The sequence below is a fragment of the Phyllobates terribilis genome, unplaced genomic scaffold, assembly GCF_046119375.1.
Source record: "Phyllobates terribilis strain yellow unplaced genomic scaffold, ASM4611937v1 Scaffold_2__4_contigs__length_985480577, whole genome shotgun sequence".
Lineage (NCBI taxonomy): Eukaryota > Metazoa > Chordata > Amphibia > Anura > Dendrobatidae > Phyllobates > Phyllobates terribilis.
Window position 1 is genome coordinate 869180775 of NW_027362762.1, and position 26984 is coordinate 869207758.

Consider the following 26984-nt stretch of genomic DNA (forward strand, 5'->3'; position numbering starts at 1 on the left):
GAATTTAAAATAAAAAAAAAACATTATACTCACCTTCTGATGGCCCCCGGTCTCCTGTACAGTGCGTCCAGGCTCCCCGGTGGCTCGCGATGGTGTAAAAGGACCTTCCATGACGTCGGCGGTCGAGTGACCTGTCACATGACTAAATGACGTCATGGAAGGTCCTTTTACACCACTACGAGCCACCGGGGAGACTGGAGAAGGAGACCGGGGGCCATCGGAAGGTGAGTATAATGTTTTTTTTTTACTTTTTACCATTTTATTCTTTTTTTTTTTTAACTATTAACTTGGTCACACTATATAAATCCATGCAGGTTGCATGGATTTATATAGTGTGACCAAGTTGTCAAGCACTTTCCAAGTGATGCTAAAATCGCTTGGAAAAGCGCTTGACAACCCTCATGCGAAATCGCATGTGCAAAACGGGTGACAAACGCCTGTCCCTGGCTGAAAAAACGCATGTACAATCCGCATGCGTTTTTCCTGCTAGGGAGATGCAGAAACACTCAGGAAAAATCTGGAGCATTTCTGCATCGTGGGCACTTAGGGTTAGTGATTGGGACTATACCAGAGTGGGAGGGGCTAAAATGAAGGGACAGAGACAATTTCCTGTCAGATAGTGACATAGGGCCCAGCCTGTAACAGAAGCTGACCTATGGTCTGACAGGTTTGTAGAGTCGCTTGAAATGGGTGTCCCTGAAGTGAGTGGAGACCAAGGGAATGCATAGCGTGATCTTAAGTATAGGACTCTCAGTTACTGGACTGTAGTACCGTTAGTGGGGACTAGGGAAGCTCCCAAAGTACTGTGCTGGGTTGTGATGAAGGCAGAGGAACTAGCTGGGGCAGGACCAAGCGAGCCTAGAGAAGAAAAGAGAGGATGTGTGTGAAGATGCTCCATGTACTAAAGGAAACATTAGTGAAGTTATGCAACCATTGTCTATTGTACATAATTCCCCATAATTCCCACCAAGTTGTTGTTTAGTAAAAATTGTTACGTTCGATTGGTTGTCTCCCTCATTGAACCTGTCAACCTCTGGTCCTGGCCAGTCGAAGTCATCAGCATCAAGTGGCCTGCAAGGGCATCGTCCCTCCATGGATGAAGCTCACACACCCAGCTAGGTCCTCCACCATCATGTAGCATGCCAGGGTGTGAAAAACGACTACCTTGCCCACAACTACCTCCCCGCGCCACGTTACACAAGCAAAACTGATACATTCTAAAACCTATTTGATTTTGTTCTTTAAAAAACAGGGCCAATATTTGTGAAATATTTCCACCAACTTGTTTGAGCATTTTCAAAAATTCTTAATTATAATAAATAATAATAGCGCCATTAATTCCATGGCGCTTTACATCTTTAAAAGGGGTATACATAACAAACAACAAGTACAATAATTTGAACAAAAGCGAGCCAGAGACTGGTACAGGAGGAGAGAGGACCCTGCCTGCGAGAGCTCACAATCTACAAGGGATGGGTGAGGATACAGTAGGTGGGGGTAGAGCTGGTCGTGCAGCGGTATGGTGGAGCGAGGGTTACTGCAGGTTGTATGCTTGTCGGAAGAGGTGGGTCTTCAGGTTCCTTTTGAAGGTTTCCACGGCAGGTGAGAGTCTGATATGTTGGGGTAGAGAGTTCAAGAGTAGGGGGGATGCACAGGAGAAATCTTGTATGCGATTGTGGGAAGAGGAGATAAGAGTGAAATAGAGAAGGAGATCTTGTGAGGATCGGAGGTTGTGTGCAGGTAAGTACGGGGAGACTAGGTCATAGATGTATGGAGGACACAGGTTGTGGATGGCTTTGTATGCCATGGTTAGGGTTTTGAACTGGAGTCTCTGGGCAATGGGGAGCTAGTGAAGGGATTGACAGAGGGGAGAGGCCGGGGAATAGTGGGGGAACAGGTGGATCAGTCGGGCACCACAGTTTAGGATAGATTGGAGGGGTGCAAGAGTGGTAGAAGGGAGGCCACAGAGCAGGAGGTTGCAGTAGTCGAGGCGAGAGATGATGAGGGCGTGCACTAGAGTTTTTGCAGATTCCTGGTTGAGGAATGTGCGGATCCGGGAAATATTTTTGAGCTGGAGTCGGCAGGAAGTGGAAATGGCTTGGATATGAGATTTGAAGGAGAGAGCAGAATCAAGGGTTGCCCTGAGGCAGCGAGCTTGCGGGACTGGGGAGAATGGGCAGCCATTGACTTTGATGGATAGGTTAGATGGGGGGGGGGGGGGTTGAGCGAGATGGTGGAAAGATGATGAATTCAGTTTTATCCATATTAAGTTTTAGGAATCTTGCAGAGAAGAAAGATGTAATAGCGGACATGCAGTGTGGGATTCTGGCTTGTAAGGAGGTGATATCAGGTCCAGAGAGGTAGGTCTGTGTGTCGTCAGCATTGAGGTGATACTAAAAGCCGTGAGACTCTATGAGCTGTCCCAGGCCGGAGGTATAGATGGAGAAGAGTAGGGGTCCTAGAACTGAGCCTTGGGGAACACTGACAGATAGGGGGCGAGATGAGGAGGTGGCGTGTGAGTGGGAGACACTGAATGTCTGGTCTGTTAGGTATGAGGAGATCCAAGATAGGGCCGAATCTATGATGCGGAGAGATGAGAGAGTCTGTAGTAAGAGGGAATTGTCTACAGTGCCAAAGGCAGATGACAGGTCCAGAAGGAGAAGGACAGAGTAGTGTCACATGGATTTGGCGGTCAGTAGGTCGTTGGTGACTTTAGTCAGGGCAGTTTCAGTAGAATGGTGCGGTCGGAAGCCAGATTGGAGGTGGTCAAAAAGGGAGCAGGAGGAGAAGTGGGAGGACAGCTCAAGATGGACGTGTTGTTCCAGTAGTTTTGAGGCATAGGGGAGAAGTGATATGGGGCGATAGCAAGACAGAGAGGATGGGTGAAGGGATGGCTTTTTGAGGATGGGTGTGATCGAGGCATGTTTGAAGCATGAGGGGAAGACACCAGTTGTTACTGACAGGTTGAAGAGGTGGGTTAGGGTAGGTATGAAGACTGCGGTAAGGTTTGCGATGAGGTGGGACGGGATTAGGTCAAGTTCACAGGTGGAGAGATGTGACTTGGAGAGTAAAGTTGATCTTCTGTGATGGTAGAGAAGCTGGTTTTGGAGGAGGAAAGTTGAGTAGATATGAGAAGGGACTGTGGGGACTTATAGCAAAAGCTTTATCTGATGGTATCAATCTTCTGCTTGAAGAATGAGGCAAAGTCTTCAGCTGAGATGAGTGGAGAGGGAGGAGGTGCTGGGGGACGGAGGAGAGAATTAAAAGTACTGAATAGCTGTTTAGGGTTGTGAGACAGGGAGGATATGAGAGATGAGAAGTATGTTTGTTTTGCTGCAGTGAGTGTGGACCTGAAAGTAGTGAGGGCTTGTTTGAGTGCAATGAAGTGCTCGTTGGAGTGGGACCTTTTCCATCTCCGCTCAGCAACCCTGGAAGCCCGTCTCAGTTCTTTAGTCAGGCTGGTGCGCCAGGGTTGCCTGTTGATTGTGCGAGCTTTGGTATATATGAGGGGAGAGACTGATTCAAGAGCTGCAGCTGTTGTGGCGTTATATAAGGTGGCAGCAGTATCTGCATTGTGTAGGGAATTTATGTCTGTAAGAGGGAGGAGGGATTCAGACAGTGAGTGTAGGTTGAGGTGTTTGAAATTTCTGCAAAGGTGTACAAGTTTCTGGATGGGGGATTGTGGACCTGGAGAGGAGAGGGGAGAGAATGTGAGTAAGTTGTGGTCAGAAAGAAGGAGAGGAGAGTTAGAGAGGTTGAATAGGGAACAGAGGCGGGGGAAGATGAGGTCCAGTGTGTGTCCATCTTCAAATATTCTTCAAATAGTTAACATTTTTCAGAAATATTTTAACTTTCAAGTTTTCTTTTTCCATTAGTTATATTAAACTTGGTGTATTTTTATACTAATAACATTTCACAAATTTAGCTTCTTTTTCTTTTAGTTAAGAAATTTGGATCCATTTCTGATGCTGGATGAATTTAAAGGGGGCAAACCAGCAGGCTTCCCAGACCACCCTCACAGAGGATTTGAAACGGTAATAAATACAAACATGGAAAAACCTCTTCCTAAATCTGTTACAATAATTAAAGGGGTTGTTTTATCAGATCCCCCTCTATGATGTGCATATGTCCTGTGTAACTACCCTTGCCTGCTGACCTGAGTACTATGGAGAAAGGCTATGTATTGACCTTAGCGTCACACTCGGGTCAGTTGGGCCATAAAGAGGGAAAAAAATAACAAAAAAAAAAAGCAACAAACAAGTAATTAGAGAGCCCTCGTGTTGTTATTAAGCTAGAGAACTATAAGAAAGTATGCAGCGCAGAAACCCCTTTTATATATCATTATTTAAAGGGAATCTGTCACCAGATTTTTGCTTCCCCATCTGAGAGCAGAATAATCTAGGAAAAGAGACCCTGATTCCAGTGATGTGTCGCTTAGATTACTGGGTGACACAGAGTTTTTAAATGTAGTATGTAGCAGAGCTCAGAAACTTCCCCCTCCCCACCAGGCTCTGTATGTACATTGTCTATAGACAATGAGCTGCTTATCACAGGCGGGGGTGTGGTCGGACCAGGGCTCACAGGAGCACCAGTCTTGGCAGTGATAATCTCCTGGTGATTTCATTGTATGGAAATAACAGCACACAGCCTAATAAGTGACCCATCCCTGAAATCTACCTGTCAGTCCCTGCCCCATGCTGTCATCAGATTACATAGCAAAAACCTGCGGATAGATTCCTGTTCATCTATTATCAGCTTTGAATAATATCTTTTTGTTCATTCGCAGTCTGACCATAGGGCAAATTGAGTATTGCATAGTTCTCATTGAAAACTGTTGGCACCATGGTAGACACCACCATATTCAGTTCACTTTAGAGGGCAAAGGTTTTCTAAGCCATCTGTAGTGCACCATCCATGAGGCATCAGACGGCACCATTCCCTGATCGGTAGGGAAATCACATAGTACCTGGTATATATTTCATGCGCACACTTTCCTATTTAAGAAGGGACATTTAGCATTTTGCACATTAAAGGGAATCTGTCAGCAGGTGTTTTTATTTAATCTGAGAGCAGCATAATATAGAGCAAGTGAGCCTGACTATAGGGATGTGTTACTTAGTAGGTTGTGTACTATAGTTTCAATACATTCAATGTTTATCAGCAGGAGATTATCACTGCCTGACTAGGTCTCACGTGCAGGCCAGTCAGGCTAGTCTGGGTAACCCCGCCTCCACCACTGATTGGTTGCTTGCTGACAATCAGTGGTGTGGTCAGGGTTATAGATAGCTCAGCATACTGACCACTACTACATCTACAGCAAAGAAAACAGGGATTCCATGTAAACTACACTAAGCAGCCCAGTAAGTGACACATCCCTGGAGACAGGCTCTCTTACCCCATATTGTGCTGCAATAACCCGCTGACAGATTCCCTTTAAACTGATGGTATTTTTCATCAGTATTTGTAAGCCAAAACCAGGAGTGGAACAATCAGAGGAAAAGTATAATAGAAACACGTCACCACTTCTGTATTTATCACCTACTCCTGGTTTTGGCTTACAGATACTGATGTAAAATACTGAACAAATACTGAATATCTGAAAGTGGCCAAAAGCTGAGAATCTGAAGTGTTCCTGTGTCACACAGCATGTTTTAAAATTTGGAGGAAGTCAGTTAACTTCTGGAAAAGAAAGAGCAACAGTGCCACCTAGTGGGAACAGTACTAGTACTCGGTGGAAGGATATCCTGAAACTTTTTTTTTTTTCCTCTGGGAAAAACCTAGTGTGTCAAATTTAGAAATTTAGAAATGTGTTGCCCCTATAGAGACTATAAGGCTAATGGAATTGTAATTGAGTACAAATGAAGGTTTTTGAGGAGTCTTTTGATCTTGTCCAAAAAATACCATAAAAATCGCCTAAAAAAGGATTTAAAGACTCTTTTTATTCATTTTAATGTTCATCCTCTGTGGTTCAAATAAAAATGTTTTTGGGCTGTTAGATAGATATAGTTAGATAGGTTGAAAAAAGACCTAGGTACGTCCAGTTTAACCTTTTCACGTACTGAAAATTGCCTTGGGGAAAAAAAAGTGCATGTCACTTCATTAAAACAACATATCTTACATAGTAACATAGTTTTTAAGGTTGATGGAAGACTAAGTCCATCTAGTTCAACCCATAGCCTAACATGTTGATCCGGAGGAAGGCAAAAAAAAACCATGTGGCAAACACTAAGCTCCACATTGGGGAAAAAAATTCCTTCCCGACTCCATACGACAATCAGACTAGTTCCCTGGATCAACGCCCTATCAAGGAATCTAGTATATATATCCTGTAATATTATACTTTTCAAGAAAGGCATCCATGCCCTTCTTAAATTTTAGTAGTGAATCACTCATTACAACATCATGCGGCAGAGAGCTCCATAGTCTCACTGCTCTTACAGTAAAGAATCCCCGTCTGTGATTATGATTAAACCTTCTTTCCTCCAGACTTAGAAGATGCCCCCTTGTCCCCGTCTCAGGCCTCAGAGTAAAAAGATCAGTAGAAAGGTCTCTGTACTGTCCCCTCATATACTTGTACATAGTAATAAGATCACCCCTAAGCCTTCGTTTTTCCACAGTAAATAACCCCAAGTGTAACAACCTGTCTTGGTATTGGAGACCCCCCAGTCCTCTAATAACCTTGGTCGCTCTTCTCTGCGCCCGCTCTAGTTCAGCTATGTCTTTCTTATACACCGGAGACCAGAACAGTACACAGTATTCTAAGTGTGGTCGCACTAGTGACTTGTATAGAGGTAAAATTATGTTCTCCTCATGAGCATCTATGCCTCTTTTAATGCATCCCATTATTTTATTTGCCTTTGCTGCAGCTGCCTGACCCTGGCCACTAAACGTGAGCTTGTCGTCCACCAATACACCCAGGTCTTTTTCAGTTACAGTTTTGCCCAGTGTTTTACAATTAAGCATATAATTATACATTTTATTTCCTCTGCCCAAGTGCATTACCTTACATTTATCTCCATTAAAGCTCATTTGCCATTTATCAGCCCAAGCTTCTAGTTTACATAGATCCTCCTGTAATATAAAATTGTCCTCCTCTGTATTGATTACCCTGCAGAGTTTAGTGTCATCTGCAAATATTGAAATATTACTCTGTATGCCCCCTACAAGGTCATTAATAAATATGTTAAAAAGAAGGGGGCCCAATACTGACCCCTGTGGTACCCCACTGTTAACTGAGACCCAGTCAGAGTGTTTTCCATTAATAAACACCCTTTGTTTCCTATCATTGAGCCAATTCTTAACCCACATACATATATTTTCCCCTATCCCCATTGTTCTCATTTATTTATCAAATGGAACCGGATCAAAAGCTTTTGAAAAGTCCATATACACAACATCCACTGCATTTCCTTGGTCCAGTCCAGAACTTGCCTCCTCATAAAAACTGATCAGATTAGTTTGACAAGACCGGTCCCTCGTAAACCCATGTTGATATTGGGTCATGAGGTTATTCTTCTTCAGATACTCTAGTATAGCATCTCTTAGGAAACCCTCCAGGATTTTACCCACAGTAGAGGTTAAGCTTACCGGCCTATAATTTCCAAGTTCAGTTTTTGTCCCCTTTTTGAATATTGGCACCATTGATGGAATCTGCTGCAAAACTAGGCACTGTCCAATCTAAAGACTGCAAAAATCGCTTCAGGAAAAAAATTCTTCCAAAACTCTTCAAAACCACTTCAGGAAATGGAAAACTCCTCCAAAAACTCCTCTAAGAAGTCGCGTTTCCTGGAGCGGTTTCTGCTTGAAAAACTCATTTTGATCTCCTCAAAAGAAACCCTCTTGTCTGCACAGGAACCGACCATATTGTGCTTATTTCTAGAATTTCTTCCACACCAAACATGGGAATCGGTCTAATTACGTGTAGTGAGAGATCAAGGTAGAAAACGTTCTGATGTATTTTGAGATCTTCTACAACTTGACGGCTGTGTATTGTATAGTTATTACTCCTTTCTGCATATCCAATTTGAGAACGTAGATGGTTGTCTGTGCTCACATCTAGAAAGGGTTAAGAGCTGTCAGCAGAATTTTGGACTTTTAATTGTAGACATGACTCTATGAAGCTAATTAAAAAAATGATATATATATATATATATATATATATATATATATATATATATTTTTTTTTTTTAAAGAAATCTGTTTTGTTGTTCTTCTGTTTTATGCCAATGAGGCGCTAGTGCAGCAGGGTTGGGCGTTGCACTTTGTCTTCTCCTTCCAGTTTAGGTATTATCCGCCCCCTGCCTGCCTCCGGTCTATGACTGACTGGTCACTGCTTTTTCGTGACCTGTTTCCCCTGGAATCACATGCCGGCATCATGGGCAGCACGGTGGCTCAGTGGTTAACACCGCAGCCTTGCAGCGCTAGGGTCCTGGGTTCCAATCCCACCAAGGACAACATCTGCAAGGAGTTTGTATGTTCTCCCAGTGTTTGCGTGGGTTTCCTCCGGGTTCTCCGGTTTCCTCCCACACTCCAAAGACATACTGAGAGGTAATGTAGATTGTGAGCCTCAGTGGGGACAGAGATGATGATGTTTGTAAATTGTCTGAATTGTAAAGCGCTGTGGAATATGTTGGCACTATATAAATAAAAAGATTATTATTATTATCATTGCCAGGGACTGGGCATGTGCAGTAGCTTCCAAATAATGTCATTAAGCTAAGAAATTGCTCTCCATGCGCGATTGTCTTGACTGCCTGTACATGACTATAAGGCCGGATGAGGCATGCCATGAAATAAGCAGTTACCTGTCAGTTAGTGCCCAGAGGCAGGCAGGGGGCGGATAATGCCCAGACAGGCAGGAGAAGACCAAGTGCAACGTCCAGCCCCGCTGCACCTCATTAGCCAAAAACTTCCTCGGTTGATTACAGAAGAAAGACCAAACTGATTTCTTCAAAAAATGTATAATTTTAATCCGCTTCAAAGCACCATTACTGCCACGTCTTTAGTTAAAAGTCCAAAATCCTGCCGAGAGGTCCTCTTTAAATGGACTGGTGTCCACCAACAATCAGGTCTGTATTTACTGCTCACCACACTAAGGAAAGGCTACACAAGCACTGCCATTTTTTTCCTGAAGTGTCTTAAGTAGTGATTATTTAGTAATTTCTTGTAATTTTTTGTTTTTTTTACACTTTAGGGACATTTTTTTTCTGGCAATTTCTCATTTGAATTCTTCTTAACTCCAACAATGAAGAAACCAGTAATGTTTTTTTTTTTTTTCAAGCAAAAAATGTTGGCAAAACGCTTAAAAAAACGGTCAATATCTTTCTGAGTCTCTCCATTGACATCCCATAAAGTCGAGAGCGTCTTCAGGGCAGAATATGTCTGAAGAATGGATCAGTCACTTCTTTTAGCCGCTTGACGTCTTTGGAGACCTGAAGCGGATAAAAGACGCTGAAATGACAGAACACATGAACAAGTCATCTTCACATAGAAATTCATACCGTATGTGCGGGTATTGAAGTGGATCTGCCTGAAAAAAATGTTGTGTGCACATACCCTAAGTCTGAATATGCCTCCACAAAGGGGTTAGAATACTGATGGGCTGTCCTTAGGATCAGCCGCCATTGTTAGATCAGTGGTGGTCCCACCCGCAGTGCTACCCCCCAAAAGCAGTTTGAATAGGCTGTGGTGCTTGTGCAGGGGCTGCCACCTCCTCAGCGTTGACATTGTGCCATCCCCTACTTGTTTGCTACTTAATAGCGACAAGGAGAGTATTATAGCGTTATTCTAATGAAATGACAGGTATTATTCAGCATGTCCTGCCCCTATTAAGTCTCCATACAGGTAGGTGGCACAATAACGAGTAAACATTGAAGGGCTGCAGTCTGACCTTTCAAACCTCTCAGACGAGACCCCGATATCAATATTTTGAAACTCAATTAAAGGAAAATTTCCATTGGCCAATTATTGTCACGATTTGCTTGTTTTTTTAAACAAAACATAAAATTATCCTTTATGCTTAATTTCTAATGTATAATACATAACAATAATTTTTGTTTCGCCACTTATAATTATTAGTAGCTCAGTGAGATTTACGAAAGTCATTGCTGCCTAATGCACAGCCAAGTCTTTTTTTAATGTACAGTCTCCAAAATGATCACTGTACTACTACATTTTCCTGCATTGTTTTTTGCTGTAGGGAGTCCATGCTAATAGCTGTATTTTACGAAAACTGCAACACCGCGCCAGCAAGTAAAGCAACCCATGTACCCCACAGTGTACATGTCGTAGGGCAAAGCCCCTGCGTCTCCAGGCCACCCCACCCCACAGGCACAGGGAAGGAAGCAAGAGAGTGTACAGAAATTACAGCAGGGGATCGCAAATGATTTTTTTCTTTGAAATAAAACATTGTTTAAAAACAGGCAGGGAAATGTTTTACCTCACAGAAAGAATCAGCTGTGATCCCCTGCTGTAATGTCTGTATACTCTCTTTTGCTGTAATGTCTGTATACTCTCTTTTGCTGTAATGTCTGTATACTCTCTTTTGCTGTCCTGTCTGTATACTCTTTTGCTTCCTCCCCTGCCCAGGAGATGTGGTATGATCAGACCATGTTCCTGCACGGTCAGACACAGCCACTACACAGTACACAGCAGGGGCACATTTATAAGATTATCTCAGCACAGGAACATTTTATTTAAACACATCCAATTGTGGAAGTTATTATTATTCCAAGATCTATTGATTAAAATGTACTTTTGTTTGTGGGAAAAAAGCTTTAACCCCTTTACCCCCGAGGGTGGTTTGCACGTTAATGACCAGGCCAATTTTTACAATTCTGACCACTGTCACTTTATGAGTTAATAACTCTGGAACGCTTCAATGGATTCCCCTGATTATGAGATTGTTTTTTCGTGACATATTGTACTTCATGATTGTGGTAAAATTTCTTCGATATCACTTGCATTTATTTGTGAAAAAAAATGGAAATTTGACGAAAATTTTGAAAATTTAGCAATTTTCAAAATTTGAATTTTTATGCCCTTAAATCAGAGAGATATGTCACACAAAATACTTAATAAATAACATTTCCCACATGTCTACTTTACATCAGCACAATTTTGGAACCAAAATTTTTTTTTGTTAGGGAGCTATAAGGGTTAAAAGTTGACCAGCGATTTCTCATTTTTCCAACAAAATTTACGAAACCATTTTTTTAGGGACCACATCACATTTGAAGTGACTTTGAGGGGCCTTTATGACAGAAAATACCCAAAAGTGACACCATTCTAAAAACTGAACCCCTCAAGGTGCTCAAAATCATATTCAAGAACTTTATTAACCCTTCAGGTGCTTCACAGGAATTTTTTGAATGTGGAAGAAAAAAATGAACATTTAACTTTTTTCACAAAAATGTTACTTTAGACCCAATTTTTTTTATTTTCACAGACGTAACAAGAAAAAATGGACCCCAAAATTTGTTGTGCAATTTCCCCTGGGCACTCATATACCCCATATGTGGGGAAAAAAGCACTGTTAGGGCGCACGGCAGGGCTCGGAAGGGAAGGAGCGCCATTTGACTTTTTGATTGTAAGATTTGCTTGAATAATTAGCGGACGCCATGTTGCGTTTGGAGAGCCCCTGTGTGCCTAAACATTGGAGCTCCCCCACAAGTGACCCCATTTTGGAAACTAGACCACCCAAGGCACCTATCTAGATGCATAGTGAGCACTTGGAACCCCCAGGTGCTTCACAAATTGATTCGTAAAAATGAAAAAGTGTTTTTTTTCTCCACTTTTTCATTTTTACGTCCGCTAACAATTTGAGCCGATTTTCCATTCAATTTGTTAGCAGACACCATGTCGCGTTTGGAGAGCCCGTGATGTGCCTAAACAGTGGAGCTCCCACACAAGTGACCCCATTTTGGAAACTATACCCCTCAAGGATTTTATTAAGGGGTATAGTGAACATTTTGAACCCAGAGGTACGACACAGAATTTGATAACATTAGGTCATCATATTGAATAAGTTGTCATTAGTCTTGAGCGCAAGTGCTCGCTACTTGAGTTTGCATCGGGTACTCAGGTATGCACCATGTACAGCGTGTGCTCGAGTGACATGCTAGAGTCCCTGCCCCGCATGTTTTACGGTTATTAGACACCCAAAAAAAACCATGCGGGGATCTCTCGTGCATGGCAGGCAATCCCCGCAAAGTTATTTTGGCCGCGAAGCATATGGGGCGGAGACTCAAGCATGTCCCTCAAATACCCACGATGCTCAATGCATACCAGAGCACCCGATGCAAACTCAAGTAGCGAGCACTTGCGCTCAACACTAGTCGCCATATCGTCATCTTTTTTTCTTACTTTTGAAAAAAATCCCAACCCCATCACAACCCTAACCCCAAACCTAGCCCTAACCCTAGCCCAACCCTAACCCTAGCACAAACCTAACCCGAGAGTTTATTTTTTACTCCGTTCCTCGTGCGGTACAAGTGATTAGACGACCTTATTCTTCTGGTCGGTGCGACTATAGCGATACCAGAATCATATGGGGTTTTTATGACTGACAGCTGTCACACACTAAAAGACGCATTTTTTGTAAAATCTAGTTTTTGCATCGCCATATTTTGAGAGCTATAATTTTTCCAGATTTTGGCAGACAGAGTCATGTGACGGCTTGTTTTTTGTGGGATGAGTTGACATTGTTATTGGTGCCATTTTCAGGCACGTGACATTTTTTGATCGCTTTCTATTCTGATTTTCGGGAGGCAGAATAAACAAAAAACAACAATTCAGGAATTGTTTTTTTTTTTTTTATTCTGTTCCACGTGTGGTAAAATTGATAAGGCAGCTTTATTCTTTGGGTCAGTACGTTTACAGAGGTACCACATTTATATAGTTTTTCTATGTTTTGCACTTTTACATAATAAAAGCAATTTTATAGAAAAAATTATTTTTTAGCATCGCTTTATTCTGAGAGCTAGAACTTTTTGATTTTTCGGATGATGGAGCTGTATAATGGCTTGTTTTTTGCGGGACGAGATGACGTTTTCAGCGGTACCATTTTTATTTATATTCGTCTTTTTGATCGCGTGTTATTCCATTTTTTGTTTGGCGGTATGGTGATAAAGCATTGTTTTTTGCTTCATTTTTATTTATTTTTTTTACCATCTTCACTGAAGGGGTTAACTAGTGGGACAGTTTTATAGGTCAGGTCGTTCCAGACGCGGCGATACCAAATATGTGTACTTTTATAGTGTTGTTTTTTTTTTTTTTTTTTTTTTATAATATTTATTGATGGGTACATTATATTTTTATTTTTGGTGGATTTTTTTTTTTTTTTTAATATTTTTACAATTTTTTATTTTTTATTTTTTTTCACTTTATGACACTTTTTACACTTTTTTTTACTTTGTTCCACTATGGGACTTTCACTTTTTTTTCTCTGATCGCCTGCATGGCACAGGAATGCAGCACCATCCCTGTGCCATGCAGGCTGTCAGCGCTGGACAGGGAGAAGATAGTTTGGAGATGCACTGCGCATGTCCAAAAAATCTTCCTACTGTCTGGTGACCCGGATGTTGTCATGACGACATCGGGTCGTCATGGCAACATCCTGAAAGCCGCGGCAGACAGCGCTGGAGGCCGGAAGAGGAGGTGAGTATCGGCGATCACCTCCCCTTGCCACCGCAATGCTGCGATCGACTGCGATTGACTTTGATCGCAGCATTGCGGGGGTTAATGTGCCGGGAGCGGTGCGGGACCGCCCCCTGCACATAGCACCAGGTGTCAGCTGTGACAATCAGCTGACACCCGGCGGCGATCGCGCCCGCACAGCCTGTGTGCGGGCGAAATCACCAGGGCGTATAAATACGTATCTGGCACATAAGTCCCAGGGCACAGATACGTACTAATACGCCCTATGTCATAAAGGGGTTAAGTAGTCATGTGCCATGCAGCGAGTGGGCATACTTTGCATAATTTTCCATGACTACAGTCGTGGATTACAACAAACAAACAAAATAACACTCATGAGAACATATAATAACATCAAATGTACATAAATGGAATAAAAGCCATAAAAAAATTTGTCCTGTCAAAGTTAATAATGCAACATAATTTCCCTGCGCATATTCAGACCATAGGGGACGCGGGTACCTAGATTATGGATCCAAAAGGCTTCCCTGGTACGTAATCGTCTCCTATGGTCTTCCCCCCCCCCCCCCTGTTATATCCAATTACTTTTTCTGTGCCAAAAACTTGAAGAGATGAAATTTGTCTATTGTGTTGTGAAATAAAATGATTAGATGCATGAGACACAGTGCGATTTGTAGTATTAGCGCTGATTATATCTGTAATATGTTCTGAGATGCGGATTTTTCATCCAGCATTTTATGACAAATTGAGCAATTTAATGTATACTTACCTTGTAATGTCTTCACATCCTGTTCCGTCCGGATCCCAGAATTCCAAGCAGCGGAAGTTCGTCGACCGCATATTGGGACACCCAAGTGATGGGTGTCTCAATATGGAAACCGCTGGTGGTACCAGCCTCTTGCGCGGTACCACCAGCGGAACACTGTCGCGAACACGCCGCCGCCGGGGATCAGCCGAATGATTCACTGACTGCCGCCATCTGTATACAGGAGGAGCGCATGCGCAGTTTTAATGTGACCGCCGCTATCTGCCTGCACAAAGATGGCGGCGGTCTGATATACTGCGCGAGGAGACAGCTCAATCGAGAGAACACATAGGGAAGAAGACAACACAGTGGTGGAGAGAGAGAGCAGACTAGGGGGATAGCACATGGGATAGACAGGTCAAAGAAGAGAGCACATGGGAGGAGAAGACAGCACAGGGGGGAGAGAGAGAGTGGATAGGTGGGTGAGCACATGGGGGGGGGGGGGAGATTCTCAGCGCTGCAAAGCCTACCCCCATCGTGACATTTCCGCCCTCCCGATGCGATAGCATCAGGCCTCCATCTAGTTAATGATATAAATAACATCTTGAGTGTTACAATTAATGTAATTTTTGATATCAATATATTCTTCGACTGAATAATGTTAGCCGCTCAATTTAAAGACCAAGGAGCATAACCCCTGTTCCCCAATCTATTTAGTGATTACAAAATTTCCTTGTCCAGAGTAGCTGGATTACAACAACGTGATCGCCCGGCAGCAGCAGGAGCCGCGCTGCGGCTACTCTGTGTGCCCACTAGTAGGGAGAATGAATATTCACTGCTCTCCACGCCCATGGGCGTGGGGAGCAGTGAGTATTCATTTTCTTTAGCAGTAGTCACGCGCAAGAGCTGCAGCAGCCGGCTCCTGCCTCCTGTGCCCGCTCCTCCGAAGCTGCCGCTCCCCCCACCACCCACACACTACATTCGGACTATAAGTCGCACGGCCCACTTTCTTCCAAATTTTTCGAGGAAAAAGGTGCGTCTTATAGTCCTAAAAATACAGTAGATCTAACGGGAGGAGACCATAGGAGGCGATTATGTACCAGGGAAGCCTTTTGGATCTATAATCTAGGTACACGCATCCCCTATGATCTGAATGTGGGCAGGGAAATTATGTTCCATTATTAACTTTGACAGGACAATTTTTTTCTGCTTTTGTTCCATTTATGTATATCTGATGTTTTTATATGTTCACATGAACGTTATTTTCTTTGTTTCTAGTAATCAATGACTGAATATTCATGGAAATTATGCATAGTGTGACCACTTGCTGCATGTCATATGACTACTTAATTCACCAGCATTCAATCTAATGCATACATGTCAAACTGTTGCCCACTGGGTGGTTTTGTTTGTCCCGCAACACCATAACCACCACCCCTATGTGGGGCCCATTATTCTGTATGGAGGACTATGTGGGGCCCATTATTCTGTATGGAGGACTTTGTGGGGCCATTATACTGTATGGAGGACTATGTGGGGCCCATTATTCTGTATACTGGTTGGTCCGCGACTTTGTCCAAGTTTTTAATTTTGGCCCTCTGTGTGTTTGAGTTTGACATCCCTGATCTAGTGGGTATGTTATGTCTGCTCACACTTTGCTTAACAGCTTTGACAAAGGACGCCTGAGTCGCGTCTGAAACACATATTACTGTCCGTTAACCCTTCACCCTCTCCTTCATGGATGTGTCATTTTAAAGATTTTCAATAAATGAACTGTTTTTAATTGGAAATGAACTATTTTTAATTGGAGCTGGATACAACCTTTTTCCTTGTATGCAAAATAACATGTCTGTAGAATAAGACCTGGACCGCTCATCAAAAAAATATACACTGCTCAAAAAAATAAAGGGAACACTTAAACAACAGAATATCACTCCAAGTAAATCAAACTTCTGTGAAATCAAACTGTCCACTTAGGAAGCAACACTGATTGACAATCAATTTCACATGCTGTTGTGCAAATGGAATAGACAATAGATGGAAATTATTGGCCATTATCAAGACCCACTCAATAAAGGAGTGGTCCTGCAGGTGGGGACCACAGACCACATCTCAGTACCAATGCTTTCTGGCTGATGTTTTGGTCACTTTTGAATGTTGGTTGTGCTTTCACACTTGTGGTAGCATGAGACGGACTCTACAACCCACAGAAGTTGCTCAGGTAGTGCAGCTCATCCAGGATGGCACATCAATGCGAGCTGTGGCAAGAAGGTTTGCTGTGTCTGTCAGCATAGTGTCCAGAGCCTGGAGGCGCTACCAGGAGACAGGCCAGTACACCAGGAGACGTGGAGGGGGCCGTAGGACGGCAACAACCCAGCAGCAGGACCACTACCTCCACCTTTGTGCAAGGAGGAACAGGAGGAGCACTGCCAGAGACCTGCAAAATGACCTCCAGCAGGCCACAAATGTGCATGTGTCTGCACAAACGGTTAGAAACCGACTCCGTGAGGGTGGTATGAGGGCCCGACGTCCCCAGATGGGGGTTGTGCTCACAGCCCAACACCGTGCAGGATGCTTGGCATTTGCCACAGAATACCAGGATTGGCACAGTCGACGCTGGCGCCCTGTGCTCTTCACAGATGAAAGCAGGTTCACACTGAGCACATGTGACAGACGTGACAGAGTCTGGAGACTCCGTGGAGAGCGATCTGCTGCCTGCAACATCCCTCAGCATGACCGGTTTGGCAGTGGGTCAGTAATGGTGTGGGGTGGCATTTCTTTGGAGGGCCGCACAGCCCTCCATGTGCTCGCCAGAGGTAGCCTGACTGCTATTAGGTACTGAGATGAGATCCTCAGACCCCTTGTGAGACCATATGCTGCTGCGGTTGGCCCTGAGTTCCTCCTAATGCAGGACAATGCCAGACCTCATGTGGCTGGAGTGTGTCAGCAGTTCCTGCAAGATGAAGGAATTGAAGCTATGGACTGGCCCGCCCATTCCCCAGACCTGAATCCGATTGAGCACATCTGGGCCATCATGTCTCGCTCCATCCACCAACGTGACGTTGCACCACAGACTGTCCAGGAGTTGGCGGATGCTTTAGTCCAGGTCTGGGAGGAGATCCCACAAGAGACCATCAGGAGCATGCCCAGGTGTTGTAGGGAGGTCATACAGGCACGTGGAGGCCACACACAATACTGAGCCTCATTTTGACTTGTTTTAAGGACATTACATCAAAGTTGGATCAGCCTGTAGTGTGTTTTTCCACTTTAATTTTGGGGGTGACTCCAAATCCAGGCCTCCATTGGTTAATAAATTTGATTTCCATTGATGATTTTTGGGTGATTTTGTTGTCAGCACATTCAACTTTGTACAGAACAAAGTATTCAATGAGAATATTTCATTCATTCACATCTAGGATGTGTTATTTGAGTGTTCCCTTTATTTTTTTGAGCAGTGTACATTGACCTGTTGTGTCTAAGCAAAATTTATAAAACTGAACACTATCTTCTTAGTTGACATTTGTTGTGGCAGTGGGCTTATACATTCTGATTAAAATGTGAACCTTGTGCTTAAGCTTTGTACATTATATTTAGCCACAGTAGATCAATGTATAATCTTTGGATGTGCGGTCTATGACTTTTTCTACAGTTATGTTGTGGTTTAAATTTTTTACTCTGATTTTTGAGGTGATTTGGAATCCAACTCTCAACTAGTTGATGATTTTATTTTCAATTGACTGTTCATACGTCACATATACAGTATATTTTTTTCATATCAGTAAAGATTTTCAATTTCAGTCCATTGTTCATTGAGATGCGAGTGGGATTTGTGTTCCCTTCGTTTTTTGAGCAGTGTATATACACGCGCCGTGTAGTAATGTGAACACTGAGTTTTTGACACTTAAGCAACAGCCCCTGTTTGTCAATCACAATCACAACCACATGGCGATCACCTCGAGATGCTGGTAAAGCTTAACATGATATAAAACATGGCCTGAGATTACATCATGGAGAGACTTCTGGGAATTCCGCAGACAGACCTCCATATATAACAGTCTATCTGTTCAGACCATCGCACGGGGCTTCGATATGCAAAGAATGTCGGCAGGAATTCTCCATAGTCAGTCCGCATATAACATTATTTACTGCAGTGATGACATTGCTACAGGGTACAATCAAAATAATAACCGGTCAGAACAATGCCATATGCATGGAGCCTGTACAATAGTACATGGAGCCTATACGTGTCTGTACTGCCACCTCATGGGGCCTATGTGTTACGTGGGACACATGGTGGCGGTTGGCATGTGGCACGATCCCCAGAGGGAGGTGCGGGGAAGAAGGGAGCAGAGGACCTCCATGATACAGCATGGGATAGAGCATCCCATAATTGATTTTATTTTTTTCTATTCTAACAGAATGTGTGGACACAATCCTACTGCAAAAATTGCCAAAAGACCGGCTGCAAGAGTTGGTGAGAATCGATTCATACATCCCAGTCCATTGGCCACAGTAGTGGTCTGTGGCTACGGGATGGGAGAATCGCTTTGTACCTGATGGCATCCGCAGTTCTCTTCTTTGGATTAGCCGTCCCGACACATTACTATCAAAGTGGGCACCACAAAACATAAAGCTAGAGGGCCACCATAACCCTGTAAGGCTGCATTCACACACCTGTGTGGCGACCAATTTTTGTCTCAGACAGCAAACTGACCGATAGTGTTTCATTGATCCATACACCCATCAGTTTTCTGGTTTAGTCACTATCGACAGAAATTATGTAAGTCACAAATCAGGACAATGTAGAGATGTGTGGATCAATTTGATGCAAATCGAAGTCATGTTGAATTTTTAGGAATTCGCTTAGTTTGCAAATTCAAACAACTTCTGAGTCATTTACCTTGTATCGCCTGATGGAAAGCGAGTGTTTTACACTATTCAGAAGATTGAATCAGCCAGAGAAGGATTAAATGACTTCTGGAGGGCTTCCCCATAATAGTTTTCAGATATCTCATTTTAATCACACACATTAGCACAGCCAATCAGGAGGGACTATCACAGTCTGTATAAAAGCCAAGGCAGGGAATGCGGAAGCCACTTTGCGGTGAATCTGGATAGTAAGAGGATTTCACAACTTGGTTCTAGAAACAGAAAGAAAAAGCCCTAAATAAAGGGCTCACTTTTATGTTAACTTGCCAAAATTAGGAGTCTGGAATAACTTTTTCCATACTTGTCAGGGTTCAAAATTTATGTGTGCAGAAACTTGTATGGGAAAACCTGGCATGGATTTAGGCGCATTGTAAGTACAAGCCATTCTTGATATTCATATATAGGGGACATGGCCTGTCGTAGGTTTATTGGGTAGCATGACACAAAGTTCTATCTAATTCTATGGATTTATATCCTCTGGAGAACAATATTCATGATCTATTTTTATTAATTAAACCTGCAGAGTAAAGAATTATAGGTTTGTGATCTTCTTGGACCGGTTAATAAATCGGATTACGTATTTGTTAGGCAAGTGAAGCCAACGCTTATTCAGTTATTGTTCTGGAGAATAGACCACCTGCGTTTGGTACTCAGTCAGATTGTTAGGAATCGTGGTTCTGTGCTCCCACCTAGGAATGAAGCAGATCCGGTGCTACGCTACTCCGGTCACAGGCGCCGCCATTGTCCTGACCCTGGAGGCGGAGCTACTACGTGTGCACGGAGACTGTCCCAGTCTTATGGAACATCGCGTCCTGGTGTTATAGGATGTGTGAGGACGCGGGACACCCTGTCTCCCACTGATTTCTCTGGTTGCCAGGCAACGCAGGACGATGGAGTGATGGAATGTTGTTCATTCTGCTGTTCAAACTGGAAGGGAGTGGCTGTCTGGGGATGATTGGGAGATATTCAACACTTGATCATTAGGCAGGCTATTTAATCTTGCTCCCTGCTCAGTCCTTTGCTGTTTATTGCAGTTCCTATGTGCTGTGATGGTGGGTGGTGCCAGCATTGGTGTTGCTATCTTTTCAGGTATTTTTTCATTTTCTCTTCTGGTTACACTTCCTGGGGTTCTTGCAGAGGTACTCACCTGGTTCTTGACTAGGCAAAGGCAAAGGCCCTGCCAAAGTCCCCCTTCCATTTCCTGGGAGTTTGGTGAAGAGGATTCCCGGCCCTCAAGGGCTCACCTAGCTGGTCAGCTTGTGCAAAGTGAGTCTGTGGTTGCGCCTTTGCTGGTTTGGTGCCAGTCTTGCTGCGTCCCTCTGCAAAGCGCATAACACAGATGCTTCGTTTTGGAAAATGTGTCTTACCTTTGAACAGAAAGCAGCTGAAAGGGAACTTGTCACCTCATTACCTTTCCAGACATGTAGTGTTAGTAACTACCTGTATCCATCATGAAGTATCAATTATAGGGCATTTTTAGAAGTCTGAATTTTGTAGTTCCTCTTATTCCTCCTGGAAATACCTGAACTAATGGATATTTGAGTGTTACCATTGTCCATGTCTATTGGTCGTGCCCCTACAGTATCTAAAATTGCATTGGACATGCTGATAAGGGTGAACAGCAAGGTGGGGAAAATCAATTTGCAGAACCCGGTCCATCGGCCTCGTCAGTATTTTGTGTCCAGGAGTCTTGAGAACCGACTCTGACCTGATGTTATCCATGGCTCATGATGCACATGTGACATCACGTGAAGTCAGCTAATCAAAAGGAGAGCCACAGATATCGTCTTATAAGAGGAGCAGCCACAGAATACTGACATGGCCGATGGACCAGGTCCTGCAAATTAATGTCGTATACAGTAAAACCCATTCATTTATTCATACGTTTTTAGGACTAATAACTCAAGAACTGCACATGCAAACTATAAAAAGATGCTCCAGAATGGTATTTTTGGGGCAGAATGCACACACTTACTAATCCTGGCTTTCCATGCGTCAGTTGTTTTATGCCTGGATTGGACACGACTGATGATGAAGTTGCGCATCGGATGACGTTGTACAAGCCCCACAAGGAATTCTTCCACAGTCCCCTCAACCCACCGGCAAAGCATGGTGACCCCATCACAGTATGATTCCCCAGCTGTAATCACCTCCACAGCTCTCCACACAGTATAATTAACCCCATAAAGTCCTCCATACAGTATAATGGGCACCGCATAGTCCTCCATACAGTATAATGGCCCCACATAGTCCTCCATACAGAATAATGGGCCCCACATAGTCCTCCATACAGAATAATGGGCCCCACATAGTCCTCCATACAGAATAATGGGCCCCGCATAGTCCTCCATACAGTATAATGGCCCCACATAGTCCTCCATACAGAATAATGGGCCCCACATAGTCCTCCATACAGTATAATGGGCCTCACATCGTCCTCCATATAGTATAATGGCCCCACATACTCTTCTATACAGAATAATGGTCCCACATAGTCCTCCATACAGAATAATGGTCCCATGGCGTCGTGGGCCAAATATACTCACCCTGAGGGCCAGATGAGCAGAGGGTTGGACCAGATGACCCAGGAGGTCCTCTCCAACTCTACCATTCTATGATTCTATGATTTTGTCCACGGGCCAGAGTTTGCACTAGACATAATAGTATATAAGTATTATGTGAAGTGTTATTTTATGCAAGTGATAAATATCTCGATAACGGTATAGTAACATAGAAGTTTTAATGTATTTGATTAGGTATCGTATTTACTGGGTGGAGGCTCAATGGCACATGAAGATTTTTGTGGACACGTTGGCAGATTGGATCCTGGAGACTTGCAGGTAATTCTCTAAATACATTATAGTTCTAATTATGAATTCCAGCCTCTAAAGAATCCTTTTCATTGTATTAAAGAGTTACCATCGTTACAATTTTTATTTCATAAATCAATAGTAGTACATATTAAAATAAGCAACGTTGTAATATATCTTATCAGAAAAATCCTGCTTTTTTTTTCTCCTGGATTGCGCTTTCAATCTTAGTTCATGGGTAAATTCGGTTTTCAGTGAAGACAGACTTCCACATTACTGAACTAGATGACAATTGTTGCTTTTCCAATTCTATAAAGCGGTGAGGAGGAGGGAGAAGCTAGAGGTTGACACAAGGATTCTACTGCAAGTTCTCCTGAAAATGAAAATGACAGTTAAAGTTCTCCATAGAACTTTATGACCACCAGCTGCCATCCCCCATTTTTGTAATGAAAAAAATTCTGAAGACAGATTTCAGGCACTGAGGTAGAGGTCGATGTGGTGAGACATTCTATTTTTATTTTTGGGAATGTCTGACTATAATGCATTTGTATTTCTTTACTATTGATTTTAATTTTGTGCATTACATTGCACTATATGTGTGCATTATATTGCACCAAATTTCTAGAGGTCTAACTTTCAGAATTGCATTGCAATTAACATTGTAGATATAGATATGTGCATATGGATATCTGTTATCATCATTCCTTAGAAGTATTCTGCCATCTGGTGGTTACCCCTTGTATTGTCTTCTTATGTTCATTATTTTGTGTCTCTCATCAGCCTCCCCTTTCTTTCATTGTTTCTTGATTTTAATTTTTTACTTTTACTTTTTTATTTGTTATTGTATATTTATGTACCTCAACAAAATATATTTATTGTTTATATACATTTGTTTGATTTTTGTTTATTATGGGGTAACACTTTTATATGATTTTTTTACACTTAAGAAGAGAGTTTTTAGAATGAATGATCAGACCAGGAGGAGAAAGAAGCAGAATGCTCTGATAAGATATATTACAAAATTTCTTAGTTTCACACACACTATTGATTTGTGGAAAAATAAATAGAATGATGGTAACTCATTAAAGATGGACAATCTGTGGTCCACTGGTCCTCCATTGAAATCAACCATGAAGAGTAAAATGTTACTAAATCTTGTGTATGTCACCACATGAAGAGCTTTTCCATCTCTGATTTAGTGGATGACAGCTGGCCGTGGTATTGTCCATGCTGAGATGCCTTGTACAGATGAACCAGCACATGGGTTGCAACTGTGGGTTAACTTGAGAAGTTCTGAGAAGATGATTCCACCAGAGTATCAGGAGCTGAAAAGTGCAGACATTCCCAAACCATCGAAAGATGGAGTAACCGTTACTGTTATTTCTGGAGAATCGATGGGCATTAAGGTCAGTTTTTCTTTGGTTTGTTATGTGATAAAGCAGAGGTCCCCAACCGCCGGTCCGCGGACCAGGACCGGGCCGTTGGGGTTTTTCAGCCGGTCCGCGGCACCGCCACAGACAATCACTAAACATTGACAGTGTGCTCTGGTCTGCGGTGGCTCAGAGCACACTGTGTGGGGTGGATGCTGCCCGCTGTTCTAGACTCCCGCAGGGTAGACCTGTAGAGGACCTGTGATGACATCAAGGTACATAACTGTGATGTCACCACAGGTCATGAAGCAGGGGCGGAACTACCGCCCGTGCAGCCGGTTCATTGAACGGGGGCCCCGAGGGAGAGGGGGCCCCTCCAGCCTCCAGCAGGGCCGCCATCAGGGCATGACTGCCCTGACTCCAGTATGGGGCCCGGCCGGTAGGAGCCCCCTCGGAGCCCCCTCTTGTGCGTCTCTCTCCTCATGGGGCCCCCGGCGCCATGTAAAGCGCCGGGTCCAGGACATCTCATAATTCCTCTGACTTCCGGTCATGTGACGGCGCCGTCACATGACCGGAAGGCAGGAGAACCTGGTGTCAGCGATTTGGACGAGCGCCAGGATTCTGCAGGGATCGCATGGGGGTAAGTATAACAAGTTTTATTTTTTTTTTAAATACAATTAACTAGGAGTGGGGGGAATGGGAGATGCACATGGGGGGAGGGGAGAGATGAGAGATGCACATGGGGGAGGGGAGAGATGAGAGATCCACATGGGGGGGAGGGGAGAGATGAGAGATGCACATGGGGGGAGGGGAGAGATGCACATTGGGGGGAGAGGAGAGATGAGAGATGCACATGGGGGGGAGAGATGAGAGATGCACATGGGGGAGGGGAGAGATGAGAGATGCACATGGGGAGGGGAGAGATGAGAGATGCACATGGGGGGTAGGGGAGAGATGAGAGATGCACATGGGGGGAGGGGAGAGATGAGAGATGCACATGGGGGGCAGGGGAGAGATGCACATGGGGGGCAGGGGAGATATGAGAGATGCACATGGGGGGGAGGGGAGAGATGAGAGATGCACATGGGGGGGAGGGGAGAGATGAGAGATGCACGGGGGGGTGAGAGATGCACGGGGGGGATGAGAGATGCACGGGGGGGATGAGAGATGCACGGGGGGGATGAGAGATGCACGGAGGGGATGAGAGATGCACGGGGGGTGGATGAGAGATGCACGGGGGGTGGATGAGAGATGCACGGGGGGGTGAGAGATGCACGGAGGGGATGAGAGATGCACGGAGGGGGATGAGAGATGCACGGGGGGTGAGCTGCACATGGGGGGGTGAGAGATGCACATGGGGGGGGTTATGTTTACATAACTTTGTTGCCTTATGAAGGGCGGGGGGGGCCCCCAAAAATTTCACTACAGTCTGTGTCCGCCCCTGGGATGAAGTAAATGCAGCTGAACAGCAGCTGTCAGGACAGCTGCCCTGTCCTGCTGCAGGGCGTGATGGGGCCTCAGTGATGCGGCTCCTGGCACAGCACATTATGTGGGGCTCCTGGCATAGCTCCTGGCGGGGACCTGGTCTACACTATATGATAAGTATGCACTAAACTCCAAATCCCTCCATTACCCCGCCCCCATATGACCAAAGCCCCGCCCACCCCACCCCCTCCTTGCTGGGCCATGGAAAAATGATCTTGCTTCAAGCCGGTCCCTGGTGCAAAAAAGGTTGGGGACCACTGTGATAGAGAATCTTGTTTCTTTTCCTTAATTGATTGTGGAATAAATTACTTGAACTTAAATGTGTTGTCCCACTAACAAAGTTATTTTTAATCAATAAATCTTATAATAATAAGTTCCACAATTGGATGTGATTAAATAAAATGTTTCTGTGCTGAGATAATCTTATAAATGTGCCCCTGCTGTGTACTGTGTAATGGCTGTGTCTGACCGTACAGGAACATGGTCTGATCATACCACATCTCCTGGGCAGGGGAGGAAACAAGAGTATACAGACAGGTTTTACCTCAAAGAAGTAATTATTTTTGATCCCCTGCTGTCCTTTCTTAAAAACAGGCAAGGAAATGCTGTACCTCACAAAAAAATCAGCTGTGATCCCCTGCAGTCCTGTCTGTATCCTCTTTTACTTCCTCACCTGCCCAGGAGATGTGGTATGATCAGACTGTGTTCCTTTACAGTCAGACACAGCGATTACACAGTACACAGCAGGGGCACATTTATAAGATTATCTCAGCACAGGAACATTTTTTTAAACACAGCCAATTGTGGAACTTATTATTATTCGAAGATGTATTGATTAAAATCAACTTTAAAATGAACGTTGTTTCTGAGAAAACCCCTTTAATTCATTGGGATTTGGAACCCCACTTGAATGTCGGTACTTGCACTTCAACTTTTCACATTTATTTGAGCACACACCCGGGGCCTTCTGTCCAGTCAGTTTTTAAGCTGTAAACACCTTCCACCACTTATTTAATTTTTTTTTTTACTGGGACTTCTCAGGATGCAGTTCTTTTATAGGTTCCCTCCTGAACAGTCTAGCGGTTGAGTGTGTGGTCATCAGGTTCCGCTCGCCCCTGCACAACCTCTTGTTCTCCTCTCTTGAGAGGATTGCCGACAGTCAATTGCTCCCAGATCACACTTGGTTGAAACCCAGGCAGATGCTGGGAGCAAGATTGGGTCTCCTATGGCTTCAACAAGGGAAGGCCACCTGTCCCTGACCCTCGCAGTGGCCTTCTGGCTTGGAAAGACGAACTGTTTTGGGGGCCTTTTCTCTTTTCGCATCCTTGGGCCCTGATTTTTTTATGTGGCACCGTTCACATTTTTCAGAGCACTTTGGAGAAGAGAGCATGATCTCAGGCTTTCAATAAAAAAAATGGTACCACCCCTTTATTAAAAATAAGCTCTGGAGGCAGATTCTCCTGAACAGCTCATTTATATAAGAAAAACGTGGATTTCTCTGGAATAAAACATTGGATCGCAGATATCAAAGTATCATTTTATCCAGCTTCCTACGACCTACATGCCCATATAGACGGTTGGTCGTACTGACAGATTCCCTTTAAAAGGAGCTTCAAGTGGCAAAAAAAAAAACCAAAGTACCAATACTTTCCTCCATGACTTCTCAATGCTCACCAGTTCTCTGTTCATCTCAGCCTGCAGGAATTCCTGCTCAGAGGCCAAAAAAAAAGAAAGAAATTGATCAGCCCAGACAACCCCTTTAACACAACTGTTAGTGTCAAGTATACTCCAGAAAAATCTACCCCCAGTGCAATTTCTTTTTTGTTTAACCTGCACAATATATACGCCTGGAGCTTTGATATGGCAGCCTTAGTAGAAAAAAAAAAAAAAAACATTTTTCATGCATGAAGTTATTCTTCTGCCATCTTCCGTACAGCAGCCGCCTTTCATCTCCCGTTTTTCTCTCATCAATTTTAGTTTAGGTTTTTT

At 43.7% G+C, this 26984-nt stretch overlaps 1 protein-coding gene across 2 annotated transcripts in view; it reads left to right on the forward strand.

The window, feature by feature from the left end:
* The window catches only part of PIR (pirin), a 76610-nt gene that overhangs the window by 9405 nt on the left and 40221 nt on the right, over positions 1 to 26984 (forward strand). For both annotated transcript variants that reach the window (XM_073668064.1, XM_073668063.1), the window contains exons 3-5: positions 3942 to 4034; positions 22087 to 22170; positions 23340 to 23546. In XM_073668064.1, coding sequence (XP_073524165.1) covers positions 3942 to 4034; positions 22087 to 22170; positions 23340 to 23546 — 384 coding nt within the window. The remainder of the gene's footprint in view (positions 1 to 3941; positions 4035 to 22086; positions 22171 to 23339; positions 23547 to 26984) is intronic.